Source organism: Vanacampus margaritifer, chromosome 4, assembly GCF_051991255.1.
Source record: "Vanacampus margaritifer isolate UIUO_Vmar chromosome 4, RoL_Vmar_1.0, whole genome shotgun sequence".
Lineage (NCBI taxonomy): Eukaryota > Metazoa > Chordata > Actinopteri > Syngnathiformes > Syngnathidae > Vanacampus > Vanacampus margaritifer.
Window position 1 is genome coordinate 25,740,169 of NC_135435.1, and position 14,204 is coordinate 25,754,372.

Here is a 14,204-nt window from a genome sequence, read left to right on the forward strand (position 1 = left end):
TTGTCAATGTCCTGAAACCGAAGGAGCAGACTGAAGCATCACGAAGCTTGCTAGTGGGCAGATGTGTAACGAAACTAATGGAGTGACGGTCATTTAAGAACCTGCTTCTAGCCCCAATTTACCCCTTCAGTGAAGAAATATCCTACCCGTCTCTTGATCGCATCCTGGTTTTGTGTCCTGGATCCAACTCCCAGTAAAGTGCACACATTCAGCAATATCGGCTGACATACAAGGTAGCCAAAGTTTCAAACCATTGGCTTCTTCCAGCTATCTGCCATTTGTCTTCAAGGGGTCAGAAATTACTTTGTCTCCAACAATTAACAATTGACAGTCATTTTTCACAGCGTCTCTCTTCCTCTTTTGTCAATAAGACTGGTAGTTTTTGGATCGATGCAGCATACACAAGGGCAGTTCGTCTTTCCGTTTCTGTCTGTTGCCGAACTCAGTCCTCGTTGTAACAGCCAATCCACGGCGACTACAAAAACGCTTAATTAAATCATCAACTTTCATACAGTTTAAATCGTTTAAGTCTCCATTGCTTCCCATTACTCTTGACTACTGTTTGGTAGCCGGGTAACGCCCCCCTGCCCACGATGCACTGTGCGTTGCGAGATGCGCACTTCGCTTATAGCCTAATATACTACAAACTATTATCCATTATCCCAGGACACTTAAAAGTCATATATATAAATATTTGTGTGTGTGTGTATATAAAGAAATGTAATCTTACAGGAATAAATAGTATTTTTACAAAATAAAGTTGTCACATCAGTCGGTGACGACATTTTCATCCTTTGCCGTGATTGGTCGAAACAAAAGTTAGGTAGACGTGCACACGATTCTGCTTCGTCCAATCAGCTCGAAGTGTTGTACGTTATGCCCCGCCTTTCCCGAGCAATTCATGCAGAGCAGTCACAGACTGATATTGTGGAGAACTCCCTCGAGTGAAGCACAAATCAATCTGGCTATTGCCAGACTAGTTATCGCTGCAAACCATAGAGATGATGAGGCTTGTGACAAAAATGCATGAAACACTGGTCTAAGACCTTGAAAGCAAAATTACTATTGCCACTACTAGCTAGAATGTAAATCAGCGCAGTTTTACTTGTGAAATAATTCTGCATAATCCAGTCTCACACTTAACATGAAAATGTTTATTTTTAAATATTTTTCTGAACTTTAACATGCTCATTAAAGTCAATCATGGAATGCACCACAACCACTATGCATGTTCTTTCAGTGTTTAATACTGTACATGCAAAAGTCACATTTTCCAAAGTCTTTCAAGTCCAGCAGCTTCATTATGACAATTATGTTTTGTGAGGGAATGTCATTGCACACACTTCAACTCAACACTTTCTCTCGTGTGTTTTCTTGTGTTTAGCACGTGATGAATGTGACCTAAAGCTTTTGTGACAGACTAAGCAAGAAAAAGGTTTCTCGCCAGTGTGCGTTCTAAAGTGAGCTTTCAAAGTTTCATTTTGTGTGTATCTCTTACTGCACACTGAACATCTAAAAGGTTTTTCTCCTGTGTGTCTCCTCATGTGTTTAATCAACGCCGTGCGACCAGTAAAACTGTTGTTGCAGGTAGAGCAGGAATATGTTTTTTTTCTCCAGTGTGTGTCCTTGTGTGTACCGTCAAATTTCCCTTGTAAGGGAATCTTTTTCCACACACTGAACGGTTTCTCTCCCGTGTGACTTCTCATGTGTTGCATCAGAACACTACTGTAGTAAAATGCTTTATCACATTGAGAACATTTCCAGTGTTTTTTGTCAGTGTGACCTGTCATATTACCCTTAGAATGTTCCTCCTCATCAGTGTCAAGAGAGTGTAATGTTGTGTCTTCACTATCTGATAGTGGAGCTAAGAGGCTGCCAGCCTGTAATGGTCCACAGTGGTCTCCATCACCTTCTTCAGCCTCATCATCAACCTTCAAAGGAACACCAGTCAATGACAACTGGATGATGTCATCCTCTTCCTCTTTAATGCGGGGAGGCTCGGGCTCTTGTGATTCCACCTTGGAGATCCACTCCTGTTGCTCAGGGGAAAGTTATTCTTTCCCTATACAGACTTGAATCAATTTAAAAAATAAAAATAAAATTGTATATACAACAGTATTGAATATGAGAACGAGTAAAACGTGCAAATATTACACACGATGGCATGAGCTGAGATTAGAAGTCTGAACCACTCGACCGGGTGGCTGACAGTGACCACTAGTGCACTATATATGCTGCCCGACATTAAACGAACCAACTACTCGTCCTCCTGATTCCATTATGAAAACATTTATAGGAAAAGTGGTGGCAAAACAACGTCAATAATGACGCGATCGGATAATGCACAAGCCCTCTCTGTTTAACACAACTGTCGGCCTAAAAACAGCGTCCAGTTGCTGTTCGGTGACGTTTATTCTCCTCTTTTGTCCGACAAAGTTCTTCCTCGTACTCTGCTATCGTTCTTGCAAAAACTCCCAAGAACTTCTTCAACGACCGCACTGATTCAGCAACGCTCTCAGCATTTCGATTGTACATTTTCACACTGAAGCTCTGTGCTTAGCGGTGTCTTTTATGGCAGACAGCAAGCTAAACTAGCTCGAGAAGCTTCAAAGTACACTATGACGAGTTTGACCTGATACAAAAAAAAGGTTGATGCGTCATATAAGAGAAAAAACGTGTAGAATAATGAATAACACGGCTACGAACGCTAATAAAAAAAAAACCTAAATGGTAGCTTTTCTTCTTCCCGTGGATTTTATATGACAGTTGGATAACCAACTTTTGGTGTATAATCGCCACCTACCGGACTGGAGTGCGGAGTATCCTACTCATAACATATTACACTTGTACCTTAATTCTTCATTTTTCATTTCACTCTCGCTTGGGCGTATCTAAAGCTCACTCGTACATTTTGGCTGATGAAGATTGGGGGTGAGGGGGTTGAACAGTGACACACACAATATTGACAGAAAAAGTACCCATCTGTACGGTCACAGTATGTATAGTGTGTATCACAGAATGCACCACAACCGCCAAGCATGTTCTCTCACGTTTAATGCCCCCCCAAAAAAAATCACACTTCCCAGTTTTCAAAGTCGCAACTTCAATTACTGCAACACATTAGTGTAACTTAATGCTTTTGAGGCAATGTGTAATTGCACACACTTCAACTCAACACTTTCTCTCCTGTGTGTGTTTTTCTGTGTCGGGCACGCGATGAATGCGACCTAAAGCTTTTATTACAGACTAAGCAAGTATAAGGTTTTTCATCAGTGTGTGTTCTTCTATGTCGGGCAAATGATGATCGTGTAGTAAAGCTTTTGTGACAGACTAAGCAAGGAAAAGGTTTCTCGCCAGTGTGCGTTCTTAAGTGAGCTTTCAAAGTTTCATTTTGTGTGTATCTTTTACCGCACACTGAACATCTAAAAGGTTTTTCCCCGGTGTGTCTCCTCATGTGCTTAATCAAGGCCGAGCCACCAGTAAAACTTTTGTTGCAGATTGAGCAGGAATATGGTTTTTCTCCGGTGTGTGTCCTTGTGTGGGCCGTCAAATTTCCCTTGTGAGCAAATGTTTTGCCACAAACTGAACACACAAACGGTTTCTCTCCTGTGTGAATTCTCATGTGTTTCATCAGAGCGCTGCTATAGTGGAATGTTTTCCCACAATGAGAACATTTCCAGGATTTCTTGCCAGTGTGACCTGTCATATCACTCTTAGAGTTGTCATCATCAGTGTCAGGAGAGTGTGACGTTATGTCGTCACCATCTGATAGCGGAGCTAAAAGGCTGTCAGTCTCTAATCGTACGCAGTGGTCTCCATCTCCTTCTTCAGCCTCAACATCAATCTTCAAAGAAACACCAGTCAATGGTAACCTGATAACAGACTTCTCCTCTTCTTTAATGTGGGGAGGCACGGGCTCTTGCGTTTCCACCTTGGAGATACACTCCTGCTGGTCAGGGGGAAGATATTCTTTCCTGGAACTTTCTGCTGGACACAAGACGACAGAAAATGGTTTGGAAAAGTCATGCAAAGACAAAATCAATAACCAAATAATTAAACCTTGAATATACAACAGTACTGAATATGAGAATAAGTGAAATTCGAAGCTTGCTTTGGTGACTGGTGGTAACCAGTGGTGCACTACGCTGTCAGATATTGAACGTGTATTTGATATAAAGACGCGATCAGCTAATGCACAAACCTCTGTGCAACACAACTTGCGGCTTGAAAACAGCGGCCAGCAGCTGTCGCTGACGCCCATTCTCCTCTTTTGTCCGACAAAGTTCCTCCTCGTACTCTGCTATCGTTCTTGCAAGAACGCCACATACTTCTTCGACGGCTGCACTTAGTCGGCGATTCAGCAACGATCTCAGCATTTCGACTTGACACATTTCCACACTGAAGCTGAAGTGTCACAGCGGCAGACAGCGAGTTTAACTATCTCGAGGAGCTTCAAAGTACACTATGACAAATTTGGCCGGAGACAAAAAATATATTGTTGGTGTTATATGAGGGAAATGCATGCAGAATAAAGATAACACGTATAAGAAAGCAAATACAAACAGACCAAACGCTGTATTTCGTAGCTCTTCTCGCATAAACTTTAACTTCCGGTTCATACTGTTAGTACATTCTACTGCATTACTGCCCCCTTAAGGAGTGAACGTGTGCATACATACATACTGTATCTTCTGGTGCAGGTGCCTCTTTCAAAAAAAAAAAAAAAGATGACTAGAAATAGTGCAGTCAAAGTTTCAAAATCAGTTTATAATTTGTGATTTGGGTCCAGTCAAGAAATTGACTTAAACGGAAAAATTGGATCATACTCTTCTGCAAACTATCAACATTTGCACTTGCAATTATGACAAGCTCAGACATTACTTTTTTTTATATTGCTTTAAAAAAAAATCACATTGGCACATTTACTGTTTCCACAATATAATTGAAGACCAGAGAACCTTTTTTTCTAATCACACTGAGAATGACGTCCGTAAAGGCACACATCCAACACACGGATATTACAGGATAGACAGTAATTACACTTACACATTAATTTGTAGTACTTATTTTACAATGTATTTTGTTTTTTCACAAAAAACATACAACCCAAAAATATTTTTAATGGCATATCAGTTTATGTCAATGGTGAAATTTAATTTGAAATATCAATAAATGGAGTTACAAGCTTGGTCACAAAATAATAATAATAATAAACTTGTAAGCAAAAACACTCACTGTAAATAAGTTAAAATAAAATTCTGCTAATAATACGAGCTGTTAAATCTTCAATATTAAGTTATATTGAGTGCTGTCACTGGTTGTCCAAAACATCCATGTTTGTCAAGCTGATACTTATGAGAGAATTTCTCATCACACACATTGCAACTGTACACTTTCTCACCAGTGTGTGTTCTCATGTGCCGAACCAATTTTGAACGTTCACTGAAACTGTAAGAGCACAAAGAGCAGGGAAAGGGTTTCTCCCCAGTATGTGTTCTTGTGTGTGTGTTTAATTGTGCCTTCTGAGCGAATGTTTTACCGCAAACCGAGCAGGCAAAAGGTCTTTCCCCAGTGTGTGTTCTCATGTGTTTTGTTAAATTATTCTTCTGCGTTAATTTAAGACCACATACTAAGCAGGAAAACGGTTTCTCACCAGTGTGTGTTCTTGTGTGCCGTCTTAAATGTCCCTTTGTAGAGAATGTATTAGCACAAACTGAGCAGGCAAAAGGTTTATCCCCAGTGTGAGTTCTTGTGTGACTTACTAAACTTTTTTTGATCGAGAAGCTTTTACCACAAACTGAGCAGGAAAAAGGTTTCTCCCCAGTGTGTGTTCTCATGTGAATTTTTAAATTTGACTTTTGAGTTAGTGTAAGACCGCAAACTGAGCAAGCAAAAGGTTTCTCTCCAGTGTGTGTTTTTGTGTGTGTTCCCAAATATCCTTTCTGAGTGAATCTTTTACCACAAACTGAGCAGGCAAAAGGCTTCTCCCCGGTGTGCGTTTTTGTGTGTGTTATTAGCTTTCCTTTATGAGGGAATGTTTTCCCACAAAACAAGCAGGAAAAAGGTTTCTCTCCAGTGTGTGTTCTCATGTGCACTTTCAAAGCATACTTGGTGTCAAAAGTTTTTTCACATTGAGAGCACTTCAAGCATTTGTTGTCCGTGTGGCACGTCATATCACCTTTAAGGTGTTGTTCATCATCATCATCATCATCATCATTCGTGTCTGGTGTTGTGTCGCCTCTATCTGATAATGGAGCTGAGAGGCCGTCTGCTTGTGATTCTCCACAACCCTCCCTATCATCTTCTTCTTCATCACCCTCAATCTTCACAATGACACACGACAAAGGCAACTTGTCCTCAGCCTCCTCTTCCTCTTTAATGCACAAAGGCACTGACTCCTCTTCCTCTTTAATATGATGGGGCTCATGTTCATGATGAAGATCTTCACTGATACCTGCAGGACACAAATGGTTTGGAAATGTCAAACTTGGCTAAGGCATTTCTCGTTGTGTAGTGTTTTTGGCATATTTGTTTCATTAAAATTGTTGTAATTTAATTAATTAAATTTAATAAGACGGTCGATTTTGCTCATTTAATAGCATTTCTCTTGACTGCATTGCTTCTATTACATAGATGAGGCATGCCAGAAAATTATGAGACTCATGTGACAAAAGATATATTTGAAACCCAAACTAGCGTCAATGTTGCGGTGACTATAAACCTTAAAACAATTTCCATTTCAACACACATGAGTACAGAACATCAGAGGTGCAATGATGAATCAATCATTTGATTGTAAAATTAATAGAGTAGATATTCTCAAATTTGTGTCATCTTCCATGAAAGCAGATCTTTGCATTGAATCAAAATAAAACATTAGCAAACATTTGTTTCTAAAACGATCAACATTCTGTCATTGCTTAAAATTTGTTTTGGGCCAACTATATCATGTTGTTTTGTTCTTTATTTTTTTCCCTTTGTTATACATGTTTTAAGGCTTAAGGCTAATGTTTTAATGGCAGGATCATGACTAGTTAATAAGAATGCGAAGTTACAGTGATGCACAGTATTAAGAGGTGGATTGAGTCTCCTACTTCCAAATAATCCCCTAATGAAAGACCAGGTGCCACCACTATTTAGAAAGAGAACGATCCCATATGAAATGTAAATAAAGTCATTCATGCAAAAGAAAGAATATTGTTAAGACATTAAACTAGTTGCTAAGAAGGCAACAAACCTGCTCTGTGTAATACAACTTCGGGCTTCTTGAAAACGGCGTCAAATCGTTGATGTTGGTTCTCTTTCTCCTCTTTCGTTCCACATAGTCCCTCTTCGTACTCTTTTTTCACACTTTTTGTACACATTTTCCCACGATTAGCACCACACTTTTCACCTAGACTGGATCTGTGTTTTACGTTGTGTTGCTAACAAACGCGTCTCTTTGTTCATAGCTAGGAAGCTAAAATAAGCTAGTCAACGCTTAGGTAGCTGAAGAAGCCTCAGAGTGCATCTAGAAGAGTTTATCCGGAAACGAAGTAGTGAGTAATGATGTTAAAGTCCAGTAAAGTAATGACGTACTGTGTCGAGGCTTGAATATGTTCAGTATTAATTCAGAAAAAAATGTTCAGTTCAGCCATAGACGAGACTTGTATACGTTTTGACTACGTGACGTCACAGTGACGTATGACGGGCCACTGCTCATCATTGGATGAAGCGTTTCGAGGTGCCGCACTTTAAAGTCTTTTGTATTTGTGTGTCGAAATATTGGTTACGATTGCTCTGCGTAAAAACAAAACAAAAAAACACTTTAATGTGGAAGGAAGGTATTCTTTTCAACAAATTGGCTCTGTCCTTTAGTGGAGTGACGAGATGAACGTTATGTGTGTAAAATGTGACATCACAGCATTATGTTAAAGGGAAGGTAGCTTTAGTGTTTTTCATTTACAAGAAACCAAAATGTGCTTCACATAAAATTAAAAATGCAACATTTCTAATATAAGACCTAAAACGTAGAAGCAAAGTAAAGAAATAAAAAAATCACATAAACAAAAATACTTCTAAAAGCAAAGTAAAGCAAAAAGTAGTCTACTAAAATTACTGAAAGAACATAAGGTGCAAGAACAAGAGTTGGGATATATATATATATATATATTTTAGAAATGCTTTAAAAGAGCTTAACCATAGGTATGGGAAAACAAAGAATAGTTTGTTTGTTTTTTACGTGGATTGCAAAGCATTCTTACACTTCCACTGGCAAGCAGCACAACTAAATGCTGCATCACCATGTTTGCTTTGAACTCAGAAGTCTCCACTAATTGACCCGGGTCTGCAATACAACAACTACAAGAGTAGTTAGTTAAATATTTATCTTAAAAATGGGCTTGAAGTTGATGCAATAATTGCAAACTCGTGAGAATGTGCTGCATATTCGCCAGTTCCAGCTTAATTTATTATGCAGCTTTATTTATGAAGAAAACTGCAAAATATTCAGCAACGAAAAGATTGTTCAAAGATTTGCTCTCAATCTATTTTCACCATTTTAAATTAGTTAAAAATGCACAAAAATAATAGATGACTTAGGGATAGCCCACGTCACCTGCAAAATCAATCATTATTTACGCAATATTAATCAGAGTACCATGTTTTTGACAGAGCAGTGACAACATACAAAATATTCTTATTTGCAATTTTGAGGGGTCTCGTTCCCCTTTAAAGTCCAAAGCACGACTACTGCAGTGTGTAAAATAATTACACTTTTACAATAAGTTTATTTACTTACCATTCTCTTTTAACAAATAGGTTCATACAACCACAAATCAATTAATCTGCTACACTTCATTTTTATGCTGTTTTTCATTATTTATTGACCCTTTGTCATATTTTTTCGTTCATTCCCGAAGTTAGTCAGAGTTTAGCATATAAATTCTCCTTATACAAAGAACTTTTTTTCTTATGTGGATGAAAGGGGGGGGGGGACTCCAATGACGTAGCAGGCTTTCAGGTTAGGAAATTGTTTTAAACTTTTTCCTGTTTTTATTAAAATTGGATGATACTCCGAAGGTAGATTTCAACCAGCCCACTAAACAGACGGACTACAATCGCACTCACCACAAATTGTGTGTGGGTAGCGCCTGAAAGATCAAGATCACGGATTTAAGCAGCCAAAATTAGTTATATTTTCATAGATATTAATATAGCAGTAGCAGTAATTACAAATGATATTCACATGCATAAGATTGCATACATATTATATAATACTGAACACTATTACTATTAGACCAGTACATGAATTTTCATTAAACTGATACTTCTGAATGAAAATCCACTGTGTGTTCTTGCATGTGTGTGTTTACATGAGATTTACGAGCAAATGTTTTACCACAAACTGAACAGGAAAAAGGCTTCTCTCTGGAATGTGTTTTCATATGACTTATTAAATTCGACTTCTGAGTTAATTTAAGACCACACACCAAGCAGGAAAAGGGTTTCTCCCCAGTGTGCGTTCTTGTGTGGCTTATTAAACTTGTCTTTAAAGCGAAGCTTTTACCACAAACTGAGCAGACAAAAGGTTTCTCTCCAGTATGCGTTTTCATGTGACTCGTTAAATTCGACTTTTGAGTTAATTTAAGACCACACACTAAGCAGGAAAAGGGTTTCTCCCCAGTGTGCGTTCTTGTGTGCCTTTTTAAGTTTTCGTTTTCAGAGAATCTTTGACCACAAACTGGGCAGGCGAAAGTTTTCTCACCACTGTGTGTTCTCGAGTGTCTGCTTAAATGTCCCTTTGTGCTGAATCTTTTACAACAAGTTGAGCAGGAAAAAGGTTTCTCTCCTGTGTGTGTTCTTGCGTGCCTGTTTAAGACTCCTTTTACAGAGAATCTTTTACCACAAACTGAGCAAGCAAAGGGTCTCTCTCCAGTGTGTGTCATAATGTGCACTCGTAAAGTGTACTTGGTACCAAACATCTTGTCACACTGAGGACATGTCAGGTGTTTGTTGTCAGTGTCACTTTTAGAGTGTTCGTCATCACCATCACTATCATCATTATCCTCAGACGAGTGTGACATTGCATTGTCACGATCTGAAAGTGGAGCAAAAAGGTTGTCTGCCTGTGATCCTCCAAAGTGGTCTCTTTCACCATCTTCTTCATCACCTTCAATCTTCACAATGACACATGGGGATGGCGACATGGTGATGTCAGCCTCCTCCTCTTCCTCTTTAATGTCGGTGGGCTCCAGCGCCTCTTCCTGTTTAACGTGAAGAGGCTCTGACTCCTCTTTGATGGAGGGGGGCTCTTCTTCCTCTTTAATGGGAGATGACTCTGGCTCCTGCTGCTCAGGATGAAGATTTTCTTCGCTGAAATCTGCATGACACGTGAGAAATGAGCATGGTTACAAAGTTAAGCTTTGCTGGGTCAAGTCTCATGTTGTGACTGCAAAATATTCAGCAACGACAAGATTGTTCAAAGATTTGCTCTCAATCTATTTTCACTATTTTAAATTAGTTGATAATGCGCAAAAATAACATATGACTTAGGGACAGCCCATGTCACCTGCAAAATCATTCATTTTTTATGCATTAATCAGAGTACCATGATTTAGACAGAGCAGTGAAAACATACAAAATATTCATATTTTCAATTTTGAGGGGTTTCGTTCCCCTTTAAAGGCAGACATCCAAAACACGGCTACTGCAGTGTGTAAAATAATTACACTTCTAAAATAAGTTTATTTACTTATTTTCTTTTAACAAATAGGTTCATTCAACCACAAATTAATTTATCTGCTACACTTAATTTTTATGCTGTTTTCCAATATTTATAGACAGTTTTTCGTTTATTCACGAAGTTAACCAGAGTTTAGCATTTAATTCTTCTTATACAAAGTTTTTTTTTAATTTTCTTATGTGGATGAAAGGGGGGGGGGGACGCCAATGACAGCCAAAATTAGTTATATTTTCATAGATATTAATATACATAGACTTTGATTTTGTGTATCATTAATGCACGTTTTTTTGCGAATGTTTATTACAACCATGTATAATCATGACGTTTGAGATTTATATTCTTCATCCATCTATTTCCCCATTTACTTTCTTCTCAACATCTCAAGTGAGTACGATGCATGTATTTCAATAGTCTATGATTTCATCATGTTAGTGCTCAGATGATGCCAGTGGCACATTTTCGTGTTGTTATAATGCACATTTGTATTGTATTGATGGTAATTCTATAATTGCGACATGTGGCGATGCTATTAAGAGGTGGACTGAATCTGTTGTAAAGATTAGTGGATATTACCGATGTCACTCTATATATAGATAACGTTATTCATTCGAATACTGCGATACTCGTGAGTAACAAAACATGTTACTATCTGAGATTAGGAAGTGAACAAACCTGCGCTGTGTACCACAACTCCCGGCTTCTTGAAAACAGCGTCCTGTTGTTGACTTTGCATTTCATTCTCCTTTTTAGTTCTGAGCTCCTCCACATCCCCCGATGTTCTGTTTGTACACATTTTCACACGGTAACAATAACACTTTGCTTGCAAAACCGTCGTCTCTCTGTTAGCAACTAGCAAGCTAAGCGAGCTCCAACGTTCACCGAGTCGCGTTTATACAGACACCAAGATGTGATTACTGATGTTTTGATCCTCTTAAGTAATGGTGGAAGTACTGTGTCAAAGTGTCAGTATATTCAATCGGTACTAATTCGGGGATTGTGAAACAAGTGCTAATTTAAACATAACACGGAAGTAGATTTTCAGCAGTAGTACGGCAAGCCCACTCGGACAAACCCGTGCCGCGGCAAATAAAACTTTTTTCTCTATTTACAAGCTCCGTGTTTAAACGGAAGGGGGGGACACCCTGATACATTTGGTTAAAAAAAACAAATATACATACCTTATCTTTGGAGGCCATGCAAGGGTACAATGCAAGACCTTGTAGCTCAGTAGTTAGAGCAATGGTCAAGACAAGCTAAACATTCTGAGGTTAAATCAGTGAAATTGTCCACACAGTTCTTATAATGTGTCAGGAATTGAGTGCCATTTCACTAGTGTGAATATACTTTGATTATAATGGAGACCTCTGCTTTACTGAAACCATTCTAACCAGTGCAATGGTACCTTTTTGGTCAACTATTTTACTATGACTGCAACTGATGCTAATTATGAAACAAGACAATTCCGGCGTCATAGCTCAGCGGTTAGAGCACTCGTTTCGTAAACCAGGGGTCGTGAGTTCAATTCTCACTGAGGCCTACGATGGCCATGAACAAAAAGGTGAACAAATCTTCAAACCAAATAAAAACCACAAAAGCAAAATGTGATCACAAAAACAAAACAAAATGACAAATACAAAACAAAATGACAAATACAAAACAAAATGACAAATACAAAACAAAATGACCAAAACAAAACAAAACAAAACAAAATGACCAAAACAAAACAAAATGACAAAAAGGTAACAAAAACAACAACAACTAAAAAAAAACCATTCAATGTTCACATTCACACAGCCACAACAACAACCCCATGAATACAAAAAGGTAAGTGCACGAACATAAAACCCTGACACACTTTCACAAATGATTAAACACAATAACTTTTAGCTAATGGAAGAAGTGTTTACGTGAGGGGAGGGATGAAACCATTAACAGCACAGTTTACATGTGCTTAAAATATATAGAAATAATACAGTTTTATAGTAGTGTTAGCGTTTAATTTAGTAAGATAGTTGGAGAAAACAAACGTCGTCTGGCACAAATGAACTTAGAAATCCATCAGATAACAAAGCGATTGTAGATTGTTTAAGAGCGTGGAAGTTTAGTGTAGTGCTACGGCATAAGCCAATCGGACCAATGTTCATTTTGCGAATGGGTTCGAACCTCGTTTTGGGCAAAATCCTTTCAGGCACTTAATATGATTTATTTTATTTGAATGTAATCGTACAAAAAAAATATTTGTAAAACTAAGAGTTGTTTTGAAATTTGTGGGCAAGGTAAATAAAACGAGAACATTTGGTTGCCAAAAGCGAGGCTCGAACCCACTCGCAAAATGAACATTGTTCGGGGAGCTGTATAGTTTACTACTACACCGGACTTCCGCTGTCCAGTCGTCCTTTAAAAGCTATACCATCTTATGATTTCTAATACATCTGCCGTGCTCGTTTTCTCTCCAACTAACTCACTAAATTAAACGGCTAACGCTACTAAAAACTGTAATATCTATTATTTCTCAACATTTTAAGCACACGTAAACTGTGTTTAATTGTGCTGTTTAGTAGGCGGTACTTTCGTCCAATCTCATTCCTCGGATCCCCCTACCCTCCCCCCACTTAAACATCACTTCCGTTAGCGAAATGTTGTTGTTTCATCATTTGTTAATGTGTTTCGGGGTTTTGTGTTTGCGTGCTTACCTTTTTGTGCTTGTGTGTGTGTGTTTGCGATTACTTATTTACTTACTACTTTGGTATTTTTGAGTTAATTTCAAGACCACACACTAAGCAGGAAAAGGATTTCTCTCCAGTGTGCGTTTTTGTGTGCCTTTTTAAGTTTTCGTTTTCAGAGAATCTGTGAGCACAAACTGGGTAGGCGAAAGTTTTCTCACCACTGTGTGTTATCGAGTGTCTGCTTAAATGTCCCTTTGTACTGAATATTTTACCACAAGTTGAGCAGGAAAAAGGTTTCTCTCCTGCGTGTGTTCTTCTGTGCCTGTTTAAGACTCCCTTTACAGAGAATCTTTTACCACATTAGAGCAACCAAAAGGTCTCTCTCCAATGTGTGTCATAATGTACACTTGAAAAGTGTACTTGGTACCAAACGTCTTGTCACACTGAGGACATGTCAGGTGTTTGTTGTCAGTGTCACCTTTAGAGTGTTCATCATCACCATCATCATCCTCAGAAGAGTGTGACACTGCGTTGTCACGATCTGAAAGTGGGACCGTTACAATGCAAGGCCTTGTAGCTCAGTGATTAGAGCAATGGTCTTGAAAATGTGGGGTCGTAAGACGTGAGTTAAATTTTCACGGTGGCCTGATTATGTAGAAAACAGGTGTACGTGCCAGGCTAGTTATGCAGTTGTCTAAAAAGTTAATGCTAATTACTTAGGCCTCATAGCTCAGTGGTTAGAGCACTGGTCTTGTAAACCAGGGGTCGTGAGTTCAATTCTCACTGGGGCCTAATGTCATGAACGATATTAGCCA

The 14,204-nt window shown here is 38.6% G+C and overlaps 1 protein-coding gene, 2 non-coding genes and 1 pseudogene across 3 annotated transcripts; 2 read left to right on the top strand and 2 right to left on the bottom strand.

Moving 5' to 3' along the window:
* Window positions 1-1,223: 1,223 nt before the first annotated feature.
* On the bottom strand, window positions 1,224-2,051 carry LOC144050340 (uncharacterized; annotated as a pseudogene).
* On the bottom strand, window positions 1,893-11,769 carry LOC144050341 (uncharacterized). Its single transcript, XM_077563495.1, has 6 exons — window positions 11,396-11,769; window positions 9,303-10,360; window positions 7,238-7,424; window positions 5,300-6,454; window positions 4,202-4,411; window positions 1,893-3,987 (listed from the first exon to the last, which is right to left on the bottom strand). Exons 1-6 carry the CDS (start codon window positions 11,514-11,516, stop codon window positions 3,167-3,169), a joined length of 3,552 nt encoding a protein of 1,183 aa, XP_077419621.1. The 5' UTR covers window positions 11,517-11,769; the 3' UTR covers window positions 1,893-3,166.
* A 418-nt stretch (window positions 11,770-12,187) lies between these two features.
* Window positions 12,188-12,260, top strand: trnat-cgu (transfer RNA threonine (anticodon CGU)). The gene has a single exon. It is a non-coding gene; the product is annotated as a tRNA-Thr (tRNA).
* A 1,848-nt stretch (window positions 12,261-14,108) lies between these two features.
* Window positions 14,109-14,181, top strand: trnat-ugu (transfer RNA threonine (anticodon UGU)). The gene has a single exon. It is a non-coding gene; the product is annotated as a tRNA-Thr (tRNA).
* The last annotated feature ends 23 nt before the right edge of the window (window positions 14,182-14,204 follow it).

Bases quoted from the DNA above. Each gene is read 5' to 3' on its own strand.
- LOC144050341 (XM_077563495.1), bottom strand. From the start codon at position 11,516: ATGTGTACAAACAGAACATCGGGGGATGTGGAGGAGCTCAGAACTAAA. The intron at 10,361-11,395 runs GTTTGTTCACTT...CGTGTCATGCAG, and splicing joins AGTTGTGGTACACAGCGCAG to ATTTCAGCGAAGAAAATCTT. The intron at 3,988-4,201 runs GTTTGTGCATTA...TCTTGTGTCCAG, and splicing joins GCAAGTTGTGTTGCACAGAG to CAGAAAGTTCCAGGAAAGAA.